Source organism: Diplotaxodon limnothrissa, linkage group LG11 (genome assembly GCF_057381915.1).
Source record: "Diplotaxodon limnothrissa isolate DT_005_m linkage group LG11, D_limnothrissa_male_GT1.1, whole genome shotgun sequence".
NCBI classification, from domain to species: Eukaryota; Metazoa; Chordata; class Actinopteri; order Cichliformes; family Cichlidae; genus Diplotaxodon; species Diplotaxodon limnothrissa.
This window is the reverse complement of record NC_140606.1, coordinates 34,682,906-34,700,252: the sequence shown is the minus strand read 5'-3', so window position 1 is coordinate 34,700,252 and position 17,347 is coordinate 34,682,906. Positions and strand designations below refer to the sequence as shown.

The 17,347-nt window shown below is 40.6% G+C and overlaps 1 protein-coding gene across 2 annotated transcripts in view; it reads right to left on the bottom strand.

Moving 5' to 3' along the window:
- Nucleotides 1–17,347, bottom strand: part of thsd7ab (thrombospondin, type I, domain containing 7Ab) — a 230,880-nt gene that overhangs the window by 108,500 nt on the left and 105,033 nt on the right. The window contains exons 5-7 of one of the 2 annotated variants that reach the window (XM_085366672.1): nt 10,168–10,236; nt 3,649–3,804; nt 838–1,041 (exon numbers count right to left, since the gene is read on the bottom strand). In XM_085366672.1, coding sequence (XP_085222798.1) covers nt 838–1,041; nt 3,649–3,804; nt 10,168–10,236 — 429 coding nt within the window. The remainder of the gene's footprint in view (nt 1–837; nt 1,042–3,648; nt 3,805–10,167; nt 10,237–17,347) is intronic. The other variant, XM_085366673.1, reaches the window with a different exon arrangement.

Below are 17,347 nucleotides of genomic sequence, written 5' to 3'. Positions count from 1 at the left end.
AACATGAACAAAGTCACTGCACTGCATCATAAATTCAAGATTTACTGAGTAGATTTGCAACTGAATGAGATTCCCAGAACAACATCACAGTATAACTTTACGTGCTGATTAAATAAACATGCCATGTCATTTGATGCACAGCTCACAGCAGCTCAATCCCCCCAACTCAATAGTGTGTTGTGACTTATTTTGTCATACATATGTCTGATAGCTGAAGGCAAGAGGAACTCAACAAAGTATCTCTGCTCGGTCACCCTTAATATTAAAGATTTACAGTAATAAAGAGAAGCAGTAAAAATCAGGGAGTAGCAAAGGGCACGAGATACTCTAAGACTTGGGGCTCGAGGATTGATTTGATTTAAAGCGAGTAAGGTTTAATTGTGCGTGCAGAGAGGAAACTGTAATGAGAGAGACGGCAGGAGAGAGGTAGCAACGCTGAACCGAGGAAGCGTTAAAGTAGAGAAGTAGAGGAGCTTTAACAGGGAGAGGGGGGAAGGGGAGCCAAGGGAGAGCATTCCTCACAAAGACGAATGGCAACTGGGAGTCATGTTGTGGAAATCTCCTCACGTACAGCGCTGTGCTGCAAGAGTTGCAGGGTCGGTGGACAGGTGACCTTGAAAATATAGGATTTTTCATGCAAGGTCAGACCAGCAATTTCTTTTTATTGCAAATCAAGGTGGGTCGAAAACGCAGCAAAATGCAAGGATGCGCAGGGAGCAAGCATCAATGTCAGCCAACAAACACTGTCTGTAAGCAAGAGTATGGTTAGTTTTTAACAAATGACTCAGCTCATTTTGAAAATGTGGGGCACATTAGGATTAAACATTCCTCGCTCACCGTTGCTGTTGACACATTGGACCTGCACAATCTGGGTGCCGGAGCCACACTGCTTCCCATCATCAGGAATGCACGGACTCAGACTGATCAGCTGCCAGTCGTAACAAGTGGGCTCGTCACATGGCACCGCCTCCACAAGGTGTGGACAGTTTCCAGGACCTCCCGTTGGCTCGTTTGTAATCTGTCGTTTCCTCAGTTTGAAACCTGCAGTGCAAAGACAGTTATCACAACTGACAAACTTTTGTGTGTGTAGCAGGCTTTAGTTTTTTCACACAACCACATACATAAGGGGAAAATAGTCCTCATCTTACTCCACTACATGTTAAAAGTTATATTTTATTGCATTGTATTTATTTATATCATGTGATAATTTTTTCTAATCATACACATTGTATATTTTTTTAAATTGTCTAGTTTCATCTGTCACAGGTGGGTTTGATAGCAGTTGGTTAGCACATGCAATACATGTATGTAATTTCCCCTCTAGAGGTTTTCTCTATCTTTTTTAAACTACACTATAAATAATATCACAGCCGCTCAGATTTATCTTTAAATCCTTGCATAAATAAGCCTCCTTTTAGGTTGGAGACAAATGAATTAAATAGGCTCCACGCTGACCAGCTACACCCCTAAAACAATCGTATATACAGCAAGTATTTCTCTGTAGACCAACTACTTCTCTGTTTAAACTGGGCCTTTCATGTTTTTCCTTACTTTCTGTCTCATAAAAACTGTTACAGTGATGGATATTCTAACAAAACATGGTGAACAGTTGAATAAATTACATTTGTGCATATGCAAGTAATCCCTGTAAGCCAAAAGGTCAGGTTTCAGAGTTCTTTGAGCACTCAGTCTTCTTCCTACATCAGTGAGACAAGATATTACTTATATGGTCATCTCTGACTCCCAACCAAATACTGTTAAAACCTTCTGTTCACTGGAGTCTGAGAGTGTGCACCAAGTTCCAGTATAACATAAGTAAGCATCTTTTTGAACCATTAATCCACTTAAAAATAAATAAAGCCACTTGAAAATAGTGCAAAAATAAAATGATTTATGCTATTAATTAATTTAATATTATTAATGTAGGATTTTACAAATAGTGAGATCTTACATTACATTTTACTTTACTAAAGTCTGAGCACTTAAATGTTTGTTTGATGGTTCGTTTCTTGATATGGCTCATCAATAAGAAACCTTTATGATTTCACTTCATTGCTTAAGTTTATACTTATGTGCAATATTTGCATAAACATTGTTATTCACTCACACTATGAACAAAGACTGCCATATTCTGATGCAACAAAGGGACATTTTAGACTGAAAATGTAATTAGGCTGCTGTAGTTTCCTTAGAAATTGTATGCTTTTTACCTATTCTGTAACAAGATGACCTGCTACTACTGGAGACAATCAGTCATTAAAAATTCAGCAATATTCTCTGAAGCTATGTGGTAAGGTGAAAACCAATATAAGAATATTTTTTAATGTAAAACGATATAAAGACTGCATATTCATTAAGCACATTCAGGCTCAATCATATTATTCTACAGCATTCTAATTATAACGGCCTCGTACAAAAAGATAACAAACGTGATGGATGGTGTACAAGCAGCATTTAATACACAGCAGCCACTTTTTTCATTGTTTTTGAGCAATAATTATTAGAAACAATAACAAGGAATAATTTAAGAGGTTCTTGTATTTTCAGCACAAAATATTGAATCGGGTGAGAATTTATCTCGGTGCCAGGAGCACAAGAGGGTGACAGATGACTGACAAATTATTTTCGGCTTGTTTATCTCCTATAATGAAGACTACATGGAGGCGAGAAGGGGGAGTATTTAGGAAAAAACACTGAACAGCCGGTCTTAGATAGTGTCTGTAATTATTTTAAACCAGTGTAATACAACAGCTTCGATAAAGCATAATAATGCTTAAAACGTGACACACTGAGTATAGTACTTAGAGCAGACAGAGACAGTTTAGTTGATAATGGCAGCTCATATTAGCTGAAGGCTCAGCTGATACCCTATTTGAGGCCTCAGTCACGCAGGCTTAGAGACCGCTCGGAGACTCCCTGGCAACTGTTGGTCACCAGGGAAAAATGTGACTGGCGAATCTGCAACCTGCTTTGAAACCCACCTCCATCCCAACTCCTGACTAAATTAACTGACTGGAGTCATTATCTTGCCCTCCAATAACACTGTGAGGAGTCATTTTTGACCAGGACATGTCCTTCAATGCACATATTAAACAAATATGTAGGACTGCTTTCTTCCATTTGCAGTATGGAATCGAGAGACAGCGACTATCTCTATTTTTAAGATTAGGCTTAAAACTGTCCTTTTTGATAAAGCACATAGTTAAGGTTGGATCGGGTGATCCTAAGTCCTCACTCAGTTACTCTGAAATGGGTCTAGGCTGCAGGGTGATTGAAATCCCACTATCAAAGCGCTTGCTCATAGATGCTCATATAATTGTTGGGGTTTTTCCTCTGTTTTACTTGTATTAATGTTGGGTCTTTACCTTACAATATAAGGCATTGAGGCAACTGTTGTTTTGATTTGGCACTCTATAAATGGAACTGAATTGAATGTCATAGTGCCGATCTGTTCTGTGCATGCCATGGAGTCTTGCTGCTACTCCCCCAGCTTATGCATTACATGTATGCAGATCCACAAACGTAGAGCAATTGAGAGGTGCAAAACAGAGCCACAGTGCCAAACGTAATAGAGTGCAGTTAGAAATAGCAATCACCTTTTGACTATAATAGTTTGGACTGAATTACATATTTCAACCATTCAGGTACCTTTCTTTCCAGCCTGATCATCACAGTTTTCAAAGGTGCAGGGCCCCCAGGCACCCCATGGTGATACCTCACAGTCGATGGGACAGGGGATTTGGCACAGCTGGGATCTGTTGGGGATTGGACCTTCGCACAGCTTGTTTTCCACTGGGCGGGAGGCTGTGCAGATAAACAAAAGGGAAACACACAATAAGCAGCAGATAAAATGAGCCTAATTCTGAGGAATTTTTCTTCTTTAGCAGCATTGAAAGGAGCAGGAACAAGGGACGCAAAAATGCTTATTTGCTTTTATTCCTGGCATAAAATCCCTGCAGAGGGTAGATGAGAGCCACAGTGAAAAAACAAAACATGCCTGTGAAGTAGACACTATTATCCCTTTGTTTTGTTTATCGTCTCCCTGTTAGCATGTCAGAATGATAAATTAGCAATGATTATCTCGTACAACGCCTTGCTAGCAGCATAAAACATTATGGAGCCCTGCCCACGGACTCTCAACGGAGACATAGGAAGAGGAGGCAACAATACAACACTAAAGGTGTAAGAGAACACGGACAATATCTTGGCTCATGTTTATTCCATGAGGTGTAATTTGGCATCTACTTCTCCTAGTCATGCCATGCTGGATTCTAAAAAAAGCTCTTTCCACGAAACCACTGGTAAATGCATGCCAGTCTGAACTCTGGGGGGAAGAAAAGAGGAGATGCTATCACCGTGCAAGAAACAGCTCTGTGACAACTGTGCAGAATACATTTCTACACATCTGCATCATGATAAATAAATCTGATGTGTGGAGTTCCTGAAGATACAAAGTTAATGCATTTATTCATGCACAAAATCGTGCAAGTGTCATTTCAAAGTGGATGTTTCTGCTTTCAGAGACATTTTTCTTTTTTTCCCTTCACCCTTTTGAGCCTCGTGAGACTAGAGGCTGACAGGAAATGAACAAAGAGACTAGGAGAAAGGGGACTTTTGATACAAGCCTGACCACACGCAGAATTTAAGGTTTTTCAGCTTAATTGCATATTTTCCATTTGTATTGTTTACACAGTTTTAGCAGAAAGTAATACATTTAATCTGATGCAAAAAGGGAATGGAGAGGTTTTTTTTCCAGGAAAGTGAAACCAACTGCTGACTGTATTTTCCAAACAATGACACCATCAGCATTTAGATTGGTTGCCTTTAAGGTCTGCTTTTATCTTTACAATTCCCGCTCCCTCAGAAAATAAAAGCAAACTGGCAAAACTGGGAGAAAAAAAAAATCACTTTTTTTGCCTGTGGACAAACCGGAGTAACTACATTACGTGAAGAAGAACAGAGAAGATGGTGCGAAAAATGGATCCCTTTTTTTTCTGTGTCCATAGAAACTATTGCAAATGACCTCAGTCGGAACAGGGGTGTCAACAGCCCTCACACTGTGTTGGGAGAATTGACTGATGCTTACGTGGTGCCAAACAAGCTGAAGAGGCACTTGGGAACCCAAAGTCCCTTCTCTGAGAGAAAATTTAAAAGAATGTTGCATGTAAGTTGAGACACCATTCACTGGACTGTGGAAAATAAAAAAAGATGCTTGCAGGTGGCATGCCAGCTGCAAATGTGCTGTCAACAGAGCTTTCAGCTGACTGCACAACCAAAACAATAGTTCATTCCTGACATGTCAAATGGCAAAGCATACAGGTGTTGTTACACCTATGTTTGAAAGACAGATAGTCACTACACTGATATCTACTTTGTTTATGGAACAACTATGTAATCAAAACAGAAAATAGAGATCAAAGGTGATCCTACTAAAGCCCTGACTCATGTTGCAGTTAACTTATCTTAGCATGAAGCCTGAAACCAGAGGTAAACAAACTGCTTGGCTCCGTAACAGAACATTTTAAGTTTGCTAATTAACCCGTTACACCTTGTTGACTGATTGATTGTTGGTTTGCTGAACCAATCAAGTGTTAAAATGGCAATTTGTCTTGATGACATGAGACATAAGCTTTGGAGGTAATGGAGAGAAGCAGGCTAGCTGTTTTTCCCCGTCTCCAACCAGCTGCTGCCTGTAGTTTCATATTTACCAGACAGATATGAGATTGGCCTTCATCTTTTCATGTAACTTTTAAAGAAAGAAAATAAGTGTGTTGCCTACAATTTTAAATCATCCCTTTAAAGCATGAAGCCAGCAGCACACCAGCTTCATGCTTCCAGGTTTTCCTGATTAGAAGAAGTCTGGCTCACTGAGCAGACAAGTCCAACCCTCTGCCTGAAGCTCCCCACATTGACGGACACTTCTGAACCTCTCTTCCTGCAGCTACACTCAGAAAACCTGCAAAGCTGAGCCTGTAAATCAGATTTCATTCTGCGCAAAATTCTGACTTCACCATTTTTTGAGCTATATAGCTTTAATAACTGTGAAAACCTGGCCAGAAGGTGCATCACATCAGCTGCAGGACTGTTTTGAAAACACGGACTGGAGCGTGTTCGAACATCAGGACCTTGAAGAGCACACAACATCAGTGCTCTCATATATTAACTTCTGTGTCAACAGTGTCACTGTGGACAAACGTCTCCGGGTGTATTCCAACCAGAAACCCTGGATGACTAAAGAGGTCCAGGTCCTGCTGAAGCAACGTGACGCCGCTTTTAGATCCGGTGATGGTATGCAGTACAGTGCAGCCAGATCTCAGTTGAAAAGAGGCATCAGAGAGGCCAAGGCAGCGTACAAGAGAAGGATCAAAGACCACTTCACCACCAACAACTCACGACAGGTATGGCAGGGAGTTCAGCACTTAACCAACTACAAACCTGGCAATACCACGTTGACTGAGGGTAACGCGGAGCTTGCAGAGGAGCTGAACCACTTCTTCGCACGCTTTGAGGTGAAGGGACCAGAGGCAGCAGCAGCAAAAACATCGGACAGCAGCAGCCCAAGCCTCATAGTGCAGGAATATGAGGTGAGGCGCACACTGAGGGCAGTGAACCCCAGGAAGGCCACCGGACCAGATGGGGTAACCGCAAAGGTCCTAAAAGAGTGTGCAGACCAGCTGGCTGGGGTCTTCACTAAGATCTTCAACACTTCACTGTCCCAGTCCTGCATCCCGCCGTGCCTAAAGTCAGCCACAATTGTCCCACTGCCAAAGCGTACTAACATTAGCAGCCTCAACGACTACCGACCAGTTGCTCTAACACCTGTTATAATGAAGTGCTTTGAGAAACTGGTCCGACGTCACATCATGTCCTGCCTGCCACCCACACTCGACCCGCTCCAGTTTGCATACAGAGCTAACAGATCAACTGAAGATGCCATTGCTACAACGCTCCACACCACCATCTCTCACCTGGAAGTGCAGGGCCGTTACGCCAGGCTGCTCTTTGTTGACTTTAGCTCTGCTTTCAATACGATACTCCCGGACAGACTAATAGATAATCTGCTGGAAATTGGACTTCCTTCCACCACCTGCCGCTGGATCAGAGACTTCCTCTCAGACCGTGTACAGAGAGTTAGAGTGGGGCCTCATCTTTCCTCAGCCCTCAGCCTCAACACCGGCTCTCCACAAGGCTGTGTACTGAGTCCCCTACTGTACACTCTGTACACACATGACTGTGTTAGTTCCCACCCAGACAACACAGTCATCAAGTTTGCAGATGATACCACTGTGGTGGGGCTCATCTCAGGGGGAGATGAGACTGCATACAGAGCTGAAGTTCAGAGGCTGTCAGATTGGTGTGCAGACAACAACCTGGACCTCAATACCACCAAAACAAAAGAACTGGTAGTTGACTTCAGAAGGAGGAAGTCCGAGCTGCAGCCTGTCAGCATCAACGGGGAGTGCGTGGAAAGGGTCTCCAGTTTCAAGTTTCTGGGTGTGCACATAGACACAGACCTCCAATGGAGCTCTAACACCTCTGCGGTCTTAAAGAAGGCCCAACAGCGTCTCCACTTTCTGAGAATCCTCAGAAAAATGGACCTGAAGAAGGAGCTGCTGACCGTCTTCTACCGCTGCTCCATTGAAAGTGTGCTGACATATTGCATCGGTGTGTGGTTCTCCAGCTGCACCACAGCACACAGAAAGGCACTCCAGAGGGTCATCAACATGGCCCAAAAAATCATTGGACATCCTCTTCCCTCCCTGAAGGACCTGTACAGCACTCGCTGTCTCAAGAGGGCACGCAGCATCCTACGGGACTGCACACACCCAGGACACCGGGTGTTTAAGCTGCTGCCGTCTGGCAGGAGGTTCAGGCTGCTGAGGTCCCGAACAAATAGACTCAAGGACAGCTTTTACAACAGGGCAATAGCCCTGATCAATGTAAATAGCTGACCTGACTGGATACCTCCCTGGACTTTTTAGGGGGAGGTAACAATGTTTAAAACGATAACAATAATATTTATATTTATAACAAGGTGCAATAATAATTAATGTGCAATAATAACAGTGTGCAATACACATACACTTATTCTTCTTTTTTATACTAAGTTAATATACTGTGTTGTGTTGTTTGTTACGTTGTGATGTGTCATATCGTGTCGTGTTGTGTTATATGTAGTGCCGACGTAGGACAGTTTTTCCAATTTCATTGTACTACTGTACTATGTATGACTGTGCAATGACAATAAAGAGTTATCTTATCTTATCTTATCTTAATAAAGATAACTATAAAACACTGATTCCCAGGAATAATGACAAGTACTGTAGAAGGTACTTCTTCACTACTTGGAAAGATTAACTATTACAGTTATTTTTGTTTAATTTAATAATTGAAACGTGGCCTATACAGGGGGAGATATTTGAATAGTAGCTAAAGGTACTGAATGAATGTTTAAAATAGTGAGCCGACCATTATGAATGGTTAAAACATAAATATGAAAATATGAGCTAAAAGTTGACCAGGTCTGATTTAAGATTTCCTACTTATTGCAATTAAATGTTTTGAGGTGAACTGTGGGGATACAACAGACGAAACTATAAAAACCCTGTTTAACTACATGTTGTTATACACAATACAATATCATAAATATAAATGATTATACATGAACTTAAATTAACTGTAACAATGTGGGCGGACTTTGTCTGGTTTTAATGTGAAGCTGTAGGAGAATAAATTGGCACCATCTGTCGTAATAGGAAGTACAGCTATAGTAGATTTTGCCCCTATAAGAAAATCCGCTCTCTGTGAAAACTGATTCTTGGTTGAAAACAAGATGATGAAAAGTACATATCAGAAGCTTTTTCTCTACAAAGTCTGAGTATGGATTGATCTCTACTTTTGAAATATTGTAATTAATACTGGAGTGTGTTTTTTAAAAGAAGATATTTAACGATTCATACAACAAAAAAACCCCTCTTCTTCATGTTCAACCTGAAGCACTTTATTTCCTGTATCCCAACTGTTCCTACAAGACATCTAAAGCTTAAAGTCTCTCATAGGCAGGACAGCCAAATCATAAATCCCTCAGAACTGTACAGGGAAAGGCAGAAGGGCCTTTTGAAATGCAAAATGTCTAATTCCTTTTACAAATACACTGAAAGTCAAATACTGAGTTTGCTGAGCCACTGTTAATCCACATCTTATTGGAGAACTACACTCTCTTCAATCTTTTAACATCAGTCCATTTGTGAATACTAAATTGGGGGCTGACAGTGTATCAGCCTCTCTATAAAAGGGAGAAAATATCCTGGAGAATATCCTGACTCTCTGTTAGTCCATTTTGTGGTGTACTCTCCAATGAGTTCATTTCTCTATTGTGCAAAAATGACAACGGTAGAAAAAAAATCCCTCTTGCAAGTGCGGCTTACTGTCTGCAGCGGTGGAAAACGTCTTGCTATCCGTATTCCGTTTGTAGTGGAACAAAGTTTGTCTTACAGTTCCTTCAAAGCTTTAATTCTTCTATCCAGTAGAAAACAGAACTTTGGTGTAAAACTAGTCATCCTTTGTTTTACTTGAAAACAACACTAAGAACTGGCAAGAGAGCAAAAGTTTGGGATTGTAACTGCACAACTGGCTCGTGTATACTGAACGTGATTATGATTATCTAAATTATCTAAAGCATTACAGCAGCTGGGGCAAAGTCTACTGTAAAAAGAACAAGGAAGAAGAAAAGCGGAAAAGGAAACAGAAAAAAGAAGAGCCAGAGAAAGAATAAAAACCAAATGAAACAACAAAAAAAGGCAAATAAAGGAGGTGAGGAGTGAAGGTAGATGAGGGTAGGATGATGGGAAAGGAAACAAGTGCAAAAAGAGAAGAAACAAAAGATTGACAAGAAAGAAGACAAGAAGAGTTGGTGCAATGAGAAGGGAGAGGAATGGAGGAGAAGTTACAAACTAACCAAGAGGTTAGGACAGGAAATGCATGAGGAAAAGCAAAGGAAACATGGCAAAAGGAAATGGAAATGGAAAAAACAACCAAAAGGAAAGATGAAAAGGATGAAAGCAATTGGAGGAGGGGAGAAGACAGAAGGGAGGGAGGGGTGAGGCAGGCGGGGGACGCATAAATCGGGGAGACGGGCTTTGTGACAGCATGACTAAAAACACCTACCTGTAATCTGGAAGGTGATGGAGAGAAGAGGGGGGACACTAGGCTTCTGCTGTTTTTGGGTCTGACCCGCTGCAATTACAAGGGAGATAGCGCTATTAGCTACGCACACACAGGGGAGACAGAGGCACTATCAAAGAAACAGAGGGAGGGAAACGGCACAACAGAGACAGGCAGAAACTAATGCAACAACAACAGCAGACCTGAGCCTCATAACCCAAACATGTTCAATTAAATGCAGATCAAATCTTTGGTTTGAGTGGAAAGCATAAAATAATTGCTGTGCATGGTTCATTTCTTCCGACAAGGCCAAATCAGAGGGAAAGCCACGTGGACCCTAGGAGCATGCCATTTTATCAGCTTAGATAAGAAAGTTGACACATGAAAAGAAATTACTTTTTTTAACACTTTTCTTTTTTTCAAACTTAACGGCAGCAGACTAGGTAATGAAAGTGAAAATAAACATTAGCTGTGATTATGCACTGCGACTTTTTAGCCTGTCTGTGTATTTAAAGGAGCGGTTAAGCAATTGCTGAAATGCTCTTGGCTGTATTTGAAAACAGCAGCAGATCGATTTCATGAGCTACAGAGCTAATTGATGCCTGTTTGCTCACTGCAGACAGGAAAAAAGTTCATTTAAGCTTAATTTATGAGCAAAAGATCACAACAATAGTTCTTTCAAGGCACTTTATATTGAAAGGTAAAGAACAACATTCTAGAAAGAGCTTAGTGATCAAATCCCCTATAAGCAGGCACTTAATGATCTTATATACATGCATGCTAAGGTATTTCAACCTGACACATAAATATAAACAACACATTGTTTATTGTGTACAAAACAGAAATTAGTCCCTTTAGCACAAACTGAACAGCAGTTATGCGTTTGAGAAACTCAGCCAGATGCAGTGACTCTGCCCAGCTTCCGAGAGTCTTGTCGTCACAGCAGGGTTGCCAGTTTCTGACGCTACACTGTCTGTATACAGACCAAACCCAAAACCTGTCGTTTGATACGATCGCCGCAGGTTGCTGACTGCATCTGCCAGCCCACGCTATAACTGAAAATGCTGCACAGAATTGCTCTGTGAATGCATAAAATGGTGTTTGTCTAGAAATATTTTCAGCAGCTTTCCTTTTCTCCTCTCTGCACTTTTTATGAGAAATTGCGTGGCAGAAGTCGTGTATATTCATCACTTTCTTGGGATTCAGATTGATCATTTCTGTCACTTATTTTGGCCTAAATACTTGTTCAGTAAAAAGAAGAACAAATCAATTTAACATGCAAGTCTCTATAAATTTACAAAATTCTGTTTTTACATTCTTATATTGTGAATAAAAAAAGACATTTGTGTACTGCAACACGATTCTGGAAAAATGTCTTTTTGGCACAGATTCAACGAGGTGCTGGAAACATTCTCAGAGATTTTAATCCATTCTGACATGATGGCATTGTGCAGTTGCTATAGATTTGTTATGCAGCCAACAAATCTACAATCAAACTTCCATTCACAACATCCCAAAGGTGCTCTATTAGACTGAGATCAGGTTCCTGTAAAGCACATTCTTGAGTACAATTAGCCTTTACATTAAAGAAACCAGTTTGAGATGACTTGAGTTTTGTGACATGATGTGTTATCCTGGTGGAAGCAGCCATCACAAAATGGATACACTGTGGTCATAAAAGGATGATTAAGGTCAGCAACAATACCCAGGTAATCTTGACTGTTTAAAAGATGCTCAGTTGATACTAAGGGGCCCAAAGTGTGCCAGGTTCTGACCTTTCTTGTTCTTCGTTGACAGGTGTGGCATCCAGTGTGGTCTTCTGCTGCTTCAAGGTTCAATGTGTTGTGCATTTAGAGATGTTTATGTTGCTTTGGAAGACCTCGTCTGTAATGACTTCCCTGGCCTCTGACATCAACAAGGCATTTTCTTCCACACAGCTGTGGCTCCCTGGATATTTTCTCTTTTTCAGACCATTGTCACCATTGTCTTTAAACTCTAAAGATGGCTATAGTGGGAAATCCCAGTAGATCAGCAGTGTCTGAAATACTCGGACCAGGCCATCTGGCGCCAACAACCATGCCATATTCAGAGTCACTTAATTATTGCATTTGCTTTACTGTCCATTTGAGTGGCTGATTAGAGTGATTAAGTGCAAGTACATGTATATAATGTATTTATATTTACAGTTGTAAATGATTTAAACAGCATATAGTAGAAACACTGTAATGTTTATGATTTATAGCCCTTAGAATTATAATTGTATTCTCAGTGTAAAAAACTTCTACTGTAGATTACTGTAGGCACACTGTAAAATAACTGTCTTTTCATCATACCCTTGTAAAGACAGTGAGAAGCATGGTCTTTCGAGGAAAAACTGCTTTTATATCTTCTGCCAATCTAATCCCCAGTTGCGATTTTATTACCACCTTCAAAATATCTCCATATGCTTCAGCATACCAACACCCAGAGTTACTCATGCTCAGCTGATATTACTTACTTCTGACCCCAGATACTGATCTGGGGTCAGATCGATGCTTCTCCCCCATAAAGATTACTGTTAAGATTTAGGAGGTAGTAAGCTCATTTCAGATCAGGGCTTGAGGGCATCTTCAGCCCTTTAGCACAGTGATATTTATGCATGAGACGGTAGAGAAAGAGAGCTCTGTCATGGTCTGCGGTGGGTGGCTGGAATTTCCATAAGGCTCCTGAACTGACCTGGGATCCGCCCCTGGGCAGGGCCAACTCCAGCTCCTGCACACCTGGAGCCTATTGCAGGCAATCAAGCCAGAGGGATTTAAACCACACGTTGATGTTCATTCACTGCCAGTTTGTCATCAACACATTTGCTGTATTCACCTTGGCTCACGCTCCACCTCCGGACTCAGGATACCAAGCAATCATTCTGAAAATCTCTCTGTGCCTCACCTGCCTGCCCTCCTGCCATCACACTCCATCTGAAGCCCCAGATCTCAGGCCAGCCTTTCCACGCCACTCAGCCTCCCCTGGATTCTCATCACCCCCCTCTCAACACTCCATGTCCCCTACTGCAAGTAAGAATTGCTACTCTTACAACTGGCCACTTCAGAGCTGCCTCCACTACCTCCCTAACTCCTCTATCTTCTCTCTTCAGTGTGACTGTTCCCTGCTCAGCTCCACTCCGCATCTCAGGCCTCATTCCCTCGCCCTAGCCACGTTCCCCAGGCCACGCCTCGTCAAACTCCACGTCTTATTGTTTTTTTTGTCTTTGCTACGTTTTCTTTTTTGCACTTAAACCTAATAAATTGTTACATCATCTGCTGTCTCTGCTATGGGTTTCTGCACCTGAGTCCTGTTCAGTACAGGCCACTCGGCCCCGTGACAAGCTCTGGTTGTAGCAAACATCGCTGAGCTGCTGTCTGCCTCTCTGTCTCAGTGGTGTGCTGTGAGGTTACCCCCCAAAAGAGGGAGAAGAAATCCTGCACCAAGAAGATAAGAACTTTGTACATATTTGTCTGTGTTCACACTTTCTCACATACAAGTCACGCACGTCTCTCTCGCAGCACTCTCAACATGCTTGTGCAGCGTAATCTTTAACAGAGTTTATGAACACCTCAGATGTATCATCGTGTACCTCACAGCCTCTCAATAGACCTAACAGAACTTCATCTGGAAGGTTATACATTATTTCTGTCATCACAGGTTATATTTTGAACAGTTTCTGTCGATGGATTTAATCTTGGCTACCTGACTCATTATTCTTTAATTACAGCTGACACACAGAGAGCCAAAGGACCACCGATCAATTCGACCACTGAAAAATAAAAAGTGCTAAAGCATCTGTGCTGCTATCGCTTCCTTTACAAGTAATTTCCCTTTACTTAATTTAGCATTACCTAAAATAAATTTGACTAATATTGGAACCATAATGAAATATTGCAAAGCATACATCAGTGTTAGCACAATCTATCACTGACAAATGAAACAGAACAATGATTTGGTTCAGAATAGTTTTTTAAAGCTTTCCAGCTGCAGGTCTGAAAACAGGAATGGGCTCATAAATTATTCTGAAATTTCAACATAACAGTTTTTCTTTGAGTTTTTAATACAGCTTATTTCATTTATTATTATATATTCCAATCAAATTGATAAAAATGGACTGACTATATATATCTAACTTTAGTTGGCTTGCTATTGGGCTAGTAACAACATGCTAATGATACAGTTCTCCAATAACAAACTAGGTCTATTTAAAAATAGTATTTGTGGTACGACCTCTTTTAGTTTATTGGGGTATAAATCTAATAGAAAATGTATAAATCACTCCTACTCACTTCCTCAGGAACTTAGTGAATCAAGTGTTTTAGGCTAGCATCTGGGGTATACTCAGCTGTTTCACAGGGCTATGCAGTCCTGTGATACTACCAAAATACTACCACAATTAAAAGCGGTCAGTACTAGCACCTGAAAAACAGTGCCTAGACTTGGTTGTTTCATCCCATTTTTTAAATCATAATCTTTCCATTTTTCTTTTCATCACTGCTTCTCTTCCATGTGAGCCAGTAGTTTGAGAGATACGAGTAATGCTCATATTATTTCCTCTTAACTTCCTCCAGCTGGTTGCAAGAGAAGATCATCTCTCCCTTTTTGACACCAGTTGCAATTGAGCACCTCACTTCCTCCTAAACTTTGTCACTTGCTCTCATGTGATCAGTATGGTTGAGCTCCATAAGCTTAGTTTCAACTAATGTCTTTAACACCTTCCTTAAGAGGGCAGCTTTGACTCTAAGCTGGCTTGACGAGTGTCAGAAATCGAGGCCTTTACACTTGTGTCCACTGACAAGTCAAAGCAGGTCACAGGACCAGACAAATCCCTGATATAAAGGGAGAGGCAGCCAGTAAAAGGCTGTATAAAATGTTTACGTGACGAGCTGATGAAAAGAAAATACTACAACAGGTATTAATAAAAATAAAACATTGTGGCATAATATTGGACGTGAACCGAGTCAACATGTTGGCTGCTGCAAGCACATGATATGCAATTATCTGCTACCAACCCACCAAGGGCCTGCAGCTCTTATACACTGTGTGTGGGGATTGGAGGATGCAAGAGTGTCACGTAACAGTGCTTGATCAAATCTATTTGAGTTACCCTTGAGACTGATTTGTTTCAGGCTGTGTGATGGTGTAGTATCTGATGTATGCAGCTGTGGCTACGCTATAGAGGAAAGATGGTCGACAGCCTCCCGAGATCAATATGCGCTCTTGACAAAATTAGATTTCTTTGACAAATTAACTATATAAGGTTTGTATAATTGAAGAGCAGGCCACAAAAACAACACAACAAAATAAAAACACTTGAAAAAGGTAGCGAGAGACAGAGTAGTGGGTTATTGCTAAAGAGTTAATTTAACTTTAATGCACACAGATTAAACATGCAGTGTAATAAAACTTGCAAATGTACACCAAGTCTACACCTCAGCTTGGTGCATAAAAGAGTGAGCATGTTTCTAATGATCAATTTTTCTAACTGGTTTCAAGTAGATAAACTTAAAAGCCTGGCAGCCTTTACAAATCATTCAAAAACCTGCAGAAAATCTGGATTTTGAAACTGAGCAACAAGTTGGAAGTTTCTGCATGACAGCCACAGTATATGCAGAGTGTACTTATGTTCTCATCCAGTGATCAGATACCACAACAGAACTGTCATGATACTGTGTGGCATAGAGTACAAGCTTTACAACATCATACTTTTCATGGAAATTGAGAGTAATTTACATACAGTAGCACTTCTCTCATCCCACTTATCACTCAAAGTGCTTTACACAACAGGACACATTTACCTTCACATAGTGCTTTATGCTGCTATACACTCTAAGCACTTTATTGATCCAACACCCACAACTACAGCCAATTTGAAAACAGCCATTAATTAAAAAGGATGTTCTTGAACTGTGGGATGAAATCTCACCAGGCACACCGAAAACATGTAAATTCCAGCCTGAACCTTCTTGCTTACGGTGCCAACCACTGTGTGGTGGTGCAAGGCATTACGCTGCTGTTTCAGTATTCCTCTTGTAGTATCCTTAGACTTAAATTGTACTATGAACTATACTCATATTACACTAAAGTACTGTAGACTTTATCTATAAAAACAACCTCTTCAAGCTTCAATGAAATGTTAGGACTTCAAGCAACATGATTTTGCTGAGATGAGTTATGGAAGGACTCAAGCTACAAAATGAAACGGAGCTTTAACTGAAATGAAAAAGAAAATTAGAACATCAGTGATGTAATAACTCACCCACCTCATGGTCCATCACAATTCACAGATTCTTGTAATGTTTGAAGCACAGAAAGTAAGTTATGCTTTGCTGTCATTTGTTAAACTAATGAGAATTAAAATCCACTGAGAAGGCTCCGTTTTATCCAGGGGAATTAATGCTGTTTCATTCAAATCTGGCCGGTCTTCTAGAAGGAAAAGTCCCTATTAAAATGACAAATATGACCTTGACCCTGAGGACAGTTTGGTGAAGACCCATGAGGTTAATGTTGTATGCATATTTCACTAACATTTGACCAGTGCTAGAGTGCTGTGTTTGAGTAATCGCAATTCTTTGGATTTTTTGAGGGAATGAAGGATGATGGACATCACACCTTTGCATAAGCTCGTAACACTACACAAAAATACAGCATTTTTAGCATTCTGCTGTATTCACAAATAACAATAAATTACAGTACTGTTTAAGATGTTGTATATTTTGTATTCCCATAATTAATGTAGAATAACAAGTTCTGAAGTCATGTTTGCAACATTTTAACAGTATGCAGAGAAAAGCTATGTTACTTGCTATGACTACACATCACGTCAATGTAGATTTTTAAAAAATGCTTTTAAGAGCATGAAAATGAAGTGAAGGTCCAAATTCACAAGATAAAACCTACAGAATCTTGAAGAAAAGAGGACCTGATTCTATTAATAAACATACAGAGATGCAGCAAGAAAGATATATATTTTTTACCTCCCATTCTGTGTGAAAGTGACAGAGAAAAATGGAGAAAAATTGAGTTGCTGCTCTGTCAGATGAGTCAGAGGCTGAGCCGTGACACAGACAAACTCTGTGCACCGTCATGGGTTGCTGATTCCAGTATATGTCCGTTCGGTTGATTCAGACAACAGACAAAAAAAAGGTTGAAAACTGAATGA